Here is a 12,226-nt window from a genome sequence, read left to right as displayed (position 1 = left end):
TTTGTGCTGAGTGAGGAATATTCCCTTTGACTAATATTTGTAATGATGCAAGCTGGGGCACTCCAAACCGGAATGTATTACTTATTTGTAGGGGTGCTTGACTACGCTTGTCGGATTTTAGTGATAGGCTACGCAATACATTCCGTACAGCCGTTGGTATAAGTTATGTAAGGAGGTGTGACGTAAATCAGCGTCATGCGCATTTAATTAAGAGATTCTGTTACGTGGATTAGGAATTCTCTTTAACTTGCGGTGAGACCTGTCTGAATGTCAGAAAATTTTGTAATAAAAATATTGGGCGTCTTCTGTATTGATCTCGCGCTCTTCGTTTATAAGAGCAGCGATCGTGTGGGGGACGGAGCCGATGCTGGAAAAGTGTCCTGCTATTCACGTCAGTGGTGCTCGTGCTGGGCAGAGAACGGTGGAGGCAAGGAAGGGGCTTGGGAGCGCAGCAGTCTCTGATTTTGGTCGTTGTTCATCATGGACTGGGATCCACAGAGATCACAGCCCCTGACATGGCAGTACACTGCTAGCTCCGTTCTTAAATACAACGTGCGTTTTCTGAATGTATCTGGTCTGTGGCCACTGCAAGGCTTCCAACTGTTTCGCATCTGTATTGCCACCATAGTCACTCTGTGCTTGGGTCACATTGCCGAAGCCGGCATCAACCTCTGCACACTGCGAGGGGAGCTGGAAGACTACACACTGGCGCTGTCCAACGTGTCGGTCATAATCGTCGGAGTGCTCAAAGTGGCGATCTTCCTCCGTAACGAGGGCAGTTTCTGTTTCCTGGTGCGCTGGTTGGACGCGCTGGTGGAGCGCCAGACAGAGTACGTGCGCGACCAGCCGTCGCGCGAGGCAATCTTCAGGGAAGCTCGGCAACGCGCCAGTCGCATCTCCAAAGGTCTCGACACGTACAACGTCTCCCTGCTCAGCCTGTGGACCGTTGCACCACTGATCGCTTCCTCTGGCGACAAGAGACTGCCCTTCCAGCAGCTGCCCATGGCGAATACGACAACCTTCCCACTGTACGAACTGTCCTACGCCTTACAGGGCACCTCTGTCATAATCATTTGTTTAATCAATGTGCATTTGGACTGCTTCTTTACAGCAGTTATGATTCTCATCGGAGCTCAGTTGAAATTAGTGGGCTCGCGAATCGCTGATTTGCATCCGCGAAACGTAGCAGTGAAGAATGATTCGATGATTGATGACACCTACAAGGATTTATGTCTCTGTATCCAGACTCACCAGGATATCGCAAGGTATATATGAACCTAGAACATATAATCAAGGGGGGTAGGACGTCAAACGTGCCGACTTGGAGCAGGAGAGGTACCACAGGACATTTTATTTTCTACTGTCTATGCTTTTACAAATAAATGCATAAAACTTTGTCAGCATGACTAAGAAGGATTCAGGATTCACACTCATAGCTGTGGAAGTGCAAAAACATAACAAAATAAATTTTTTTAAAATATGACATTTCATCATTTTTTCAATTACTGTTGGGTGCATTCTACATCTACATCTACATTTATACTCCGCAAGCCACCCAACGGTGTGTGGCGGAGGGCACTTTACGTGCCACTGTCATTACCTTCCTTTCCTGTTCCTGTCTTGTATGGTTCGCGGGAAGAACGACTGTCTGAAATCCTCCGAGCGCGCTCGAATCTCTCTAATTTTACATTCGTGATCTCCTCGGGAGGTATAAGTAGGGGGAACCAATATATTCGATACCTCATCCAGAAACGCACCCTCTCGAAACCTGGCGAGGAAGCTACACCGCGATGCAGAGCGCCTCTCTTGCAGAGTCTGCCACTTGAGTTTGTTAAACATCTCCGTAACGCTGTCACGGTTACCAAATAACCCTGTGACGAAACGCGCCGCTCTTCTTTGGATCTTCTCTATCTCCTCCGTAAACCCGATCTGGTACGGATCCCACATTGATGAGCAATACTCAAGTATAGGTCGAACGAGTGTTTTGTAAGCCACCTCCTTTGTTGATGGACTACATTTTCTAAGGACTCTCCCAATGAATCTCAATCTGGTACCCGCCATACCAACAATTAATTTTATATGATCGTTCCACTTCAAATCGTTTCGCACGCATACTCCCAGATATTTTACAGAAGTAACTGCTACCAGTGTTTGTTCCGCTATCATATAATCATACAATAAAGGATCCTTCTTTCTATGTATTCGCAATACATTACATTTGTCTATGTTAAGGGTCAGTTGCCACTGCCTGCACCAAGTGCCTATCCGCTGCAGATCTTCCTGCATTTCGCTACAATTTTCTAATGCTGCAACTTCTCTGTATACTACAGCATCATCCACGAAAAGCCGCATGGGACTTCCGACACTATATACTAGGTCATTTATATGTATTGTGAAAAGCAATGGTCCCATAACACTCCCCTGTGGCACGCCAGAGGTTACTTTAACGTCTGTAGACGTCTCTCCATTGATAACAACATGCTGTGTTCTGTTTGTTAAAAACTCTTCAATCCAGCCACACAGCTGGTCTGATATTCCGTAGGCTCTTACTTTGTTCATCAGGCGACAGTGCGGAGCTGTATCGAACGCCTTCCGGAAATCAACAAAAATAGCATCTACCTGGGAGCCTGTATCTAATATTTTCTGGTTCTCATGAACAAATAAAGCGAGTTGGGTCTCACACGATCGCTGTTTCCGGAATCCATGTTGATTCCTACATAGTAGATTCTGGGTTTCCAAAAACGACATGATACTCGAGCAAAAAACATGATCTAAAATTCTACAGCAGATCGACGTCAGAGATATAGGTCTATAGTTTTGCGCATCTGCTCGACGACCCTTCTTGAAGACTGCGACTACCTGTGCTCTTTTCCAATCACTTGGAACTTTCCGTTCCTCTAGAGACCCTCGGTACACGGCTGTTAGAAGGGGGGCAAGTTCTTTCGCGTACTCTGTGTAGAATCGAATTGGTATCCCGTCAGGTCCAGTGGACTTTCCTCTGTCGAGTGATTCCAGTTGCTTTTCTATTCCTTGGACACTTATTTCGATGTCAGCCATTTTTTCGTTTGTGCGAGGATTTAGAGAAGGAACTGCAGTGCGGTCTTCCTCTGTGAAACAGCTTTGGAAAAAGGTGTTTAGTATATCAGCTTTACGCGTGTCATCCTCTGTTTCAATGCCATCATCATCCCGGAGTGTCTGGATATGCTGTTTCGAGCCACTTACTGATTTAACGTAAGACCAGAACTTCCTAGGATTTTCTGTCAAGTCGGTACATAGAGTTTTATTTTCGAATTCACTGAACGCTTCACGCATAGCCCTCCTTACGCTAACTTTGACATCGTTTAGCTTCTGTTTGTCTGAGAGGTTTTGGCTGCGTTTAAACTTAGAGTGAAGCTCTCTTTGCTTTCGCAGTAGTTTCCTAACTTTGTTGTTGTACCACGGTGGGTTTTTCCCGTCCCTCACAGTTTTACTCGGCACGTACCTGTCTAAAACGCATTTTACGATTGCCTTGAACTTTTTCCATAAAGACTCAACATTGTCAGTGTCGGAACAGAAATTTTCGTTTTGATCTGTTAGGTAGTCTGAAATTTGCCTTCTATTACTCTTGCTAAACAGATAAACCTTCCTCCCTTTTTTTATATTCCTACTAACTTCCATATTCAGGGATGCTGTAACGGACTTATGATCACTGATTCCCTGTTCTGTACATACAGAGTCGAAAAGTTCGGGTCTGTTTGTTATCAGTAGTTCCAAGATGTTATCTCCACGAGTCGGTTCTCTGTTTAATTGCTCGAGGTAATTTTCGGATAGTGCACTCAGTATAATGTCACTCGATGCTCTGTCCATATCACCCGTCCTAAACATCTGAGTGTCCCAGTCTATATCTGGTAAATTGAAATCTCCACCTAAGACTATAATATGCTGAGAAAATTTATGTGAAATGTATTCCAAATTTTCTCTCAGTTGTTCTGTCACAAATGCTGCTGAGTCGGGAGGTTGGTAAAAGGAGCCAATTATTAACCTAGCTCGGTTGTTGAGTGTAACCTCCACCCATAATAATTCACAGGAACTATCCACTTCTATTTCACTACAGGATAAACTACTACTAACAGCGACGAACACTCCACCACCGGTTGCATGAAATCTATCCTTTCTAAACACCGTCTCTACCTTTGTAAAAATTTCGGCAGAATTTATCTCTGGCTTCAACCAGCTTTCTGTCCCTATAACAATTTCGGCTTCGGTGCTTTCTATCAGCGCTTGAAGTTGCGGTACTTTACCAACGCAGCTTCGACAGTTTACAATTACAATACCGATTGCTGGTTGGTCCCCGCATGTCCTGACTTTGCCCTGCACCCGTTGAGGCTGTTGCCCTTTCTGTACTTGCCCAAGGCCATCTAACCTAAAAAACCGCCCAGCCCACGCCACACAACCCCTGCTACCCGTGTAGCCGCTTGTTGCGTGTAGTGGACTCCTGACCTATCCAGCGGAACCCGAAACCCCACCACCCTATGGCGCAAGTCGAGGAATCTGCAGCCCACACGGTCGCAGAACCGTCTCAGCCTCTGATTCAGACCCTCCACTCGGCTCTGTACCAAAGGTCCGCAGTCAGTCCTGTCGACGATGCTGCAGATGGTGAGCTCTGCTTTCATCCCGCTAGCGAGACTGGCAGTCTTCACCAAATCAGATAGCCGCCGGAAGCCAGAGAGGATTTCCTCGGATCCATAGCGACACACATCATTGGTGCCGACATGAGCGACCACCTGCAGATGAGTGCACCCTGTACCCTTCATGGTATCCGGAAGGACCCTTTCCACATCTGGAATGACTCCCCCCGGTATGCACACGGAGTGCACATTGGTTTTCTTCCCCTCTCTTGTTGCCATATCCCTAAGGGGCCCCATTACGCGCCTGACGTTGGAGCTCCCAACTACCAGTAAGCCCACCCTCTGCGACCGCCCGGATCTTGCAGACTGAGGGGCAACCTCTGGAACAGGACAAGCAGTCATGTCAGGCCGAAGATCAGTATCAGCCTGAGACAGAGCCTGAAACTGGTTCGTCAGACAAACTGGAGAGGCCTTCCGTTCAGCCCTCCGGAATGTCTTTCGCCCCCTGCCACACCTTGAGACGACCTCCCACTCTACCACAGGTGAGGGATCAGCCTCAATGCGGGCAGTATCCCGGGCAACCACAGTCGTAGTCCGATCGGGGGATGCGTGGGACGAGCTGGCCGTCCCCAACAAACCCCCATCCGGAACCCACAGTGATGCCCATTGGCAACAGCCTCAAGCTGTGTGACCGAAGCCAACACTGCCTGAATCTGGGAGCGAAGGGATGCCAACTCAGCCTGCATCCGAACACAGCAGTTGCAGTCCCTATCCATGCTAAAAACTGTTGTGCAAAGAACGTCTGAACTAATCTACAGAGAGCGCAAACAAATCGACACAAAATTTAAACGGTTATTAAAATACAAGATTGCCTAGTAAATGCAGTAATGCTGCTACTTGCGCACTGCTGACACACTGCTCGACGGCGGAAGGAGACTACGCGATTTTACACTATTCAGGTACTAAAACGCGATGCTACAACTCTCAAAAACTATAATACGCCAGAAATTTATGAATTAGACAATGCAAGTACCAAAAACACGCAAAGAAATTAAGAATTAAACTATGTAACAAATGACTGAGCTAGGAGTATACGACTTGCTGCTGCAGCTGCTTATCCAACGACGGCAGGGAGTACATATAGGTACATTTTTCTTCACAAGTAAGAGAGATTTTGTGATGAATTTTGCACAGCATACAAACCATACTTACAGGTGTATGAAACTCTAGAATTTTCCAAATCTAATAAAAACTGTGGTAAAAATTGAGATAATTAACTACAAAATTTGATTTTTTTCTAAACATAAAGTTTAAAACGTAACAGCTCATTCATTTTTTCATAAATTAAATAGATTCTGAAGTTTCAGACACCTGTAAGTATGGTTTGTATGCTGTGCAAAATTCATCGAACAGTCTCTCTTACTTATGAAGAAAAGTGTACCTATAGCAACAAATGCAGCCAATAGTAAGTGAAAAAATAATGAAATTTCACATGTAAAAAAAAATTACTTTGCTATGTTTTTCAACTTCCGCTGCTACGAGTGTGAATCCTGAATCCTTCCTGGTCATGCGGACAAAGTTTTATAAATTTACTTGTAAAAGTATAGACAGTGGAAATTAAAATGCCCTGTGGTGCCTCTCCCTCTCCAAGTCGGCCCGTTTGACGTCCTACCCCTCTTAAAAACATTTACTCGAAAGTACCACAAGAAAACTTGCTCCAGAACTGGGACTAGAATAATTTGCTTTTCCAAAATGGTTCAAATGGCTCTGAGCTCTATGGGACTTAACATCTGAGGTCATCAGTCCCCTAATAATTTGCTGCCTTTCATGAGGAGTCGCCTAGGCTATTTAAGCAAGCCTGCTGGACTGATCCAATTTCTCGTTGTCTCTTGATGATTCCTTCATAGTTCTTGGTGTCTTACATACAGAGATTCTCGCACCACGGGACTAGCACTGCTTCAGGAAAGAGCGGAAACAATTCTCTGCTAACCAATGACCGGAGAAATTCTCTACCGACATCTCATACCGCAGGTCATCGTATGATGTGTTGCAGATGGTATTCCTTATATCACCATCATTTGCTTCCTTCCTTGCTTCATTCGCGAAGAACAACTCCGTATGAGCGCTAGATTATTTGATTTTGTCTTGGTGATCATTTTGCGAGACATTTGTGGGGATGTAATATGTTATCTGACTCTTCTTGAAACATACATCCTGGAAAATTAAACTGAAAACCTCTCTATAGTGCACACTGCCTGTCTTCTAGCGTCTGCCACTGAAGTTCGTTCAGCAGCTTCGAAAAACTCTGGCACTTACCAACCAAACCGTGACGAAATACACCGCTCTTCGTTAGATCTTCTCTGTCTCTTATATTAATCCAATTTGGTAACATTCCCAGACTGACGAGCAGTAATGAAAAATCGGTCGAACAATTGTTACGTAAGCCATTGAGTCCTTGGACGAGCTAAATAGCCTTCCGTCCCCCCCAATGAAGACCAGCCTGTCACCTGCTTTCCCCACAATTTGTTTTTATGCAGTCATTCCATTTTACGTCGCTCCTAACGGTTGCTCCTAGGTGTTTTACGGTTGTTATTCTTTCCAGTAATTGATCGCCAATAGCCCAACAACATTGTCGAACAATGGAACCCTCCTGCCCTATTTATATGCACTGCATCATGTTTATTTACGTTCCGGGTCAACTGCCAGCTCCCGCACCAATAATCGATATTTTGGAAATCTTCCTGTGTTTCACTACAGTATTTTGGCGTTGCAGTCTTCCTATACAGAAGGCGTTCGATGCAGTTCCGCACTGTCGCCTGATAAACAAAGTAAGAGCCTACGGAATATCAGACCAGCTGTGTGGCTGGATTGAAGAGTTTTTGACAAACAGAACACAGCATGTTGTTATCAATGGAGAGACGTCTACAGACGTTAAAGTAACCTCTGGCGCGCCACAGGGGAGTGTTATGGGACCATTGCTTTTCACAATATATATAAATGACCTAGTAGATAGTGTCGGAAGTTCCATGCGGCTTTTCGCGGGTGATGCTGTAGTATACAGAGAAGTTGCAGCATTAGAAAATTGTAGCGAAATGCAGGAAGATCTGCAGCGGATAGGCACTTGGTGCAGGCAGTGGCAACTGACTCTTAACATAGACAAATGTGATGTATTGCGAATACATAGAAAGAAAGAACCTTTATTGTATGATTATATGACAGCGGAACAAACACTGGTAGCAGCTACTTCTGTAAAATATCTGGGAGTATGCGTGCAGAACGATTTGAAGTGGAATGATCATATAAGTTTAATTGTTGGTAAGGCGGGTACCAGGTTGAGATTCATTGGGAGAGTCCTTAGAAAATGTAGTCCATCAACAAAGGAGGTGGCTTACAAAACACTCGTTCGATCTATACTTGAGTATTGCTCATCAGTGTGGGATCTGTACCAGATCGGGTTTACGGAGGAGATAGAGAAGATCCAAAGAAGAGCGGCGCGTTTCGTCACAGGGTTATTTGGTAACCGTGATAGCGTTACGGAGATGTTTAGCAAACTCAAGTGACAGACTCTGCAAGAGAGGCGCTCTGCATCGCGGTGTAGCTTGCTCGCCAGGTTTCGAGAGGGTGCGTTTGTGGATGAGGTATCGAATATATTGCTTTCCCCTACTTATACCTTCCGAGGAGATCACGAATGTAAAATTAGAGAGATTCGAGCGCGCACGGAGGCTTTCAGACAGTCGTTCTTCCCGCGAACCATACGCGATTGGAACAGGAAAGGGAGGTAAAGACAGCGGCACGTAAAGTGCCCTCCGCCACACACCGTTGGGTGGCTTGCGGAGTATAAATGTAGATGTAGATGTAGAATATTGTCCGTGAACAGTCTCACCCGGGCTTGCACATTATCCACTGTTCATTTATATACGGGATGGTTATAATTAAACTTTCGCTATTTGATAGGGCCTCCATGTAAAACAAGTGACCGTAAAACAATGAAGCTTTGTAGAAACATGTGTGTGGACATGTGGAAGAGAAATAACGAATAAACCAATGAAACAAACACATTTTAATTTCCACATGAGAAGGTAACATTTGTTATCCGAGTACCATGTTTACGTTCCAGGTCACAAAAGTTGCTCAATGTGATGAAAAACTGGATCCACAACAGCCTGGAATCGCTCTAGAGTTTGCCGTACTGCCGCCCTAAACATCTCAAGTGGGATGTCGGCTACCTCCCTCGCTATGCTTATCTGCAACCTCCAACGTGTATTTGCGTCTCGTTGAGAAAACCTGTCCTCGATAAGTCCCCACAGCCAGGAGTCACACGGGTTAAAATCTGAAGATCTCAGTGGCCACGCAGTTTGTAAGGACCGGTCAATGTTTCCGTTTTCTCCAAATGTGTTACGGCATAACCGAGGGAGCTAAAGAGCAATGCATGGATAGTCGCGAAGAGTAGCAGCACTATTGCTGTTGTTGTGCTAAAAAGTTTTACGAGTAAAGCCGTGCTCACCTCGTCCAGACCCATGTCGACTGTCTGCAACTGTAATGCACACCGGTGCTTGGCATTTCATTCCTACGTCGTCCTACCTGTACCGGCGCCTAACAGCAAGCCATGACGCTGACACCACCAACAACGCAAATCCTTCAGCACACAATGAGAACATCATTGCTATTAAGTTGAATACGCAGTCCACATTCGATCAAGTGGCGAGAGTTATTTCAAGAACGACGTGTTTTGTTATATCTGCTAGGAAGTTCTAGATCCAGACAAAACCTGATTCAGTACCTGATTCATTGTTCTGCGATCACTTATTGTTCATCGTGGCCCTCTCAAATAGTGAAAGTTTACCCGTACATAAATGAACAGTGGATAACGTGGAAGCTCAGGTGAGACTGTTCACGGACAAAATTGTTGTTTATAGGAAGGTTACAACGGCAAAACACTGTAGTGAAACGCAGGAAGATTTCCAAAAGATCGATGGTTAGTGCAGAAACCCTCAGTTGACTTGGAACGCATATAAATATGAAGCAATCCACATAAACAGGCAAGGACGGTCGCACTGTTCGACAATGCTGTTGGGCTATTGGCGGTCAATCAACCTGATTCAGACAAAATCTGATATAGCTAAAGTGACACATCACAATTTGCACTAGAGCCACAGCTGCTCAAGCTTAGAACGATTGTTCATGAGAAATAGGAAATCCAGTTGCAAATTAAGTTGCACATTCAAATTCAGTTGCACATCAAAACGGTCGTTGCGATAATTTCTTCTCCACATATTTGTTGGTACGTCACACCTGTTCACTTCGGGATCTGTGGACACACCTCCTGAGGTTGCCAACGCAGATGCTTTGGAAGGATTGGTTTGTGGGAGAAGACCGAGAGGAAGAAGGAGATACAAAATGATAGACGACATAAAGGGAAGAGGAAATTATGCAGACCTGTAGAGGATGGCAGCAGACCGGACGGCCTGGAGAACTACCATGTGAAAACCTGCCTATTGGCAGACCACTGATGATGATGATGATGAAGGAAAGCAGGCGTGACTATAGTGCTCCAAGGGGACGCCGCACACCCGAACTGGAAGAAGCCGTACTGCATCACGTTGAAGAGACCCCGGACCCCGCCAAGTAGTACACGAGCAATTTCTTTGGCTATTAACGAGCGGAACCTCAAAATATGATGTAGTCGGTCACGCCTAACCAATTCTCTCCCTCTTCAATGAATGTCCCAGCCAGTTATTTTTCTTTTCTCTTACAACCTTCAGCAGACATCTTTTCTCACCAATCCTTTCCAATACTTTTTCATTACTCACCCTCTCCATCCAGCTTATTCTCTCCATTCCCCTCCACATCCACATCTGACCTTGCTGCTGACCTTGAAGCTATCCTTTCTCGAAGCCGTTGCTTAATTGTGGCGAAAAGGGTATGCGATAGAGTCGGAAGTTGTGGATAACGATCTTGATAAAGGCGACGAGGAGAATTTCCATTGCCATGAGCTTGGCCATTCAGTAGTATCATGTCGGTTTATTCTGCAAATGTGGACTCAGCCATGTTGGTCTAACACCCACAGTCACGTGAATGAGGCTCAAACCAGGTCAGAGAAGTAGGACAGACGACAAATGACATCAGCAAATTCGACGTAACCATCGCTCACCACAGCTACCCTGTTCGTACTCAGTTAGTAAACATGTTTTTAAACGGCTGTAGCACGGAAACGTTACCTTTCTGGAAATGAGTTCCTATTCAGAATATTGTCTCTCTTTCCCCTCTACAAGTCCTAGAAGTTTGTAACGGGAATTTCGGAACACCCTGTAGAATTATGGATCTACAAATATGCGAATGAAATAATCCTTTTGATGCAAATAACGCATAGACTACGGATTTACATTTCTCATCATTATTATTTTGTTATTTACATTATTTCTTTACTTTTCAGGTTCATCAAACAACTAGAAAGAGTGATGAATCCCATCGCAATGCTGCAGCTGGCCCTCGGAGTCTTCAACGGCTGCATGCTCATTTTCCCGGCAGCGTATGTAAGTAAATTCGTGTTGAATTGTATGCGAGAAATTTTGCCCATTACCTTAATAGCATGATGGTTTGGAAATGAATAAGAATTTCAAAACCTTACACAGTCTTAATATCTTTGTGACTATTCTTATCCACATCATCATAGAAGATAGAACTCAGCCGAGGAAGTAACTTTACTACGAGTCTCCACAGCGAGTTACATCGGTATCGTTTACCTGTCGAGTCAAAATGAGAATTACGGTACTTTTGTGTTTACTGTTTCACTAAGAAAAATGAACAATTGGGTTTGAAGATACCACTATACACCATACGTCAATAACCTATGTGTTTTACATCATAACCGATTTATAAGGTTATGTTGACAAACAAGATTAACATTACTTTTACTAATCACAGAGAAGGTAAAAAATGACGAATCTGTACCATTAGGTTCGAGTTACTTGGGTCCCAGTTCCCAGTGAGGTTCCATGTGTCCCATTATTCAAACCATTAGGTTTTTTACACCCATAGACGATGGTTATAAGTACTGCACATCCTCCTCCGACAGGTGGTATTCTCTCAAGCATTGAATATTCATGTCACTTTCCATGGGAGCTATTGTTCCATTGGTAAGGTACTGAACTGGTTTGACAATACGACAGGAAATAGTAATATCAAACATCCTGACGGGTTAAAACTGCGTGCTGGACCGAGACCCTGAGGACTTTGTCTTACGCTGGCAAATGCTCCACCAACTGAGGTATCCAAGCACAACTCGCTACCCGCCTTCATAGCTGCACTTCTGTCAGTACTTGGGGAAGTAAAGCTGCGAGAACGGCTCGTGAGTCGTGCTTGAGTGTCTCAGTCGGTAGAGCACTTGCCTGCGAAAGGCGAAAGCCCTGAGTTCGATTCACGGTCCAGCACACAGTTTTAATCTGCCAAGAAGTCATATCAGCGCACCCTCCACAGCAGGGTAAAAATTTCGTTCTGGAAACAGTAATAAGAGGGTTATTCGGAAAGAAAGGAAATATCGGTCGCGAAATGGAAAATACAGTGAAAATCTGATGAAGCTTTGCACAGATGCGTTGGGCACTGTGTCTAGTACGCCTGTC

At 44.8% G+C, this 12,226-nt stretch overlaps 2 protein-coding genes across 2 annotated transcripts in view; both read left to right on the top strand.

Annotated features, from left to right (window-relative positions):
- The first annotated feature begins 480 nt into the window (after window positions 1–480).
- LOC124613472 lies at window positions 481–1,166 on the top strand. The gene is made up of 2 exons (XM_047142179.1): window positions 481–1,028; window positions 1,112–1,166. Exons 1-2 carry the CDS (start codon window positions 481–483, stop codon window positions 1,164–1,166), a joined length of 603 nt encoding a protein of 200 aa, XP_046998135.1.
- Window positions 1,167–1,180: 14 nt separating this feature from the next.
- The window catches only part of LOC124612234 (odorant receptor 43a-like), a 71,154-nt gene continuing 60,108 nt past the window's right edge, over window positions 1,181–12,226 (top strand). Inside the window, exons 1-2 of the mRNA XM_047140312.1 lie at window positions 1,181–1,265; window positions 11,041–11,140. Of these exons, the coding sequence (XP_046996268.1) occupies window positions 1,204–1,265; window positions 11,041–11,140 (162 nt within the window). The 5' untranslated portion in view covers window positions 1,181–1,203. The remainder of the gene's footprint in view (window positions 1,266–11,040; window positions 11,141–12,226) is intronic.

This window comes from Schistocerca americana, chromosome 4 (genome assembly GCF_021461395.2).
Source record: "Schistocerca americana isolate TAMUIC-IGC-003095 chromosome 4, iqSchAmer2.1, whole genome shotgun sequence".
Classification (NCBI taxonomy): domain Eukaryota; kingdom Metazoa; phylum Arthropoda; class Insecta; order Orthoptera; family Acrididae; genus Schistocerca; species Schistocerca americana.
Note: the sequence above shows the minus strand (reverse complement) of the source record. Positions and strands in the feature narration are given on the sequence as shown.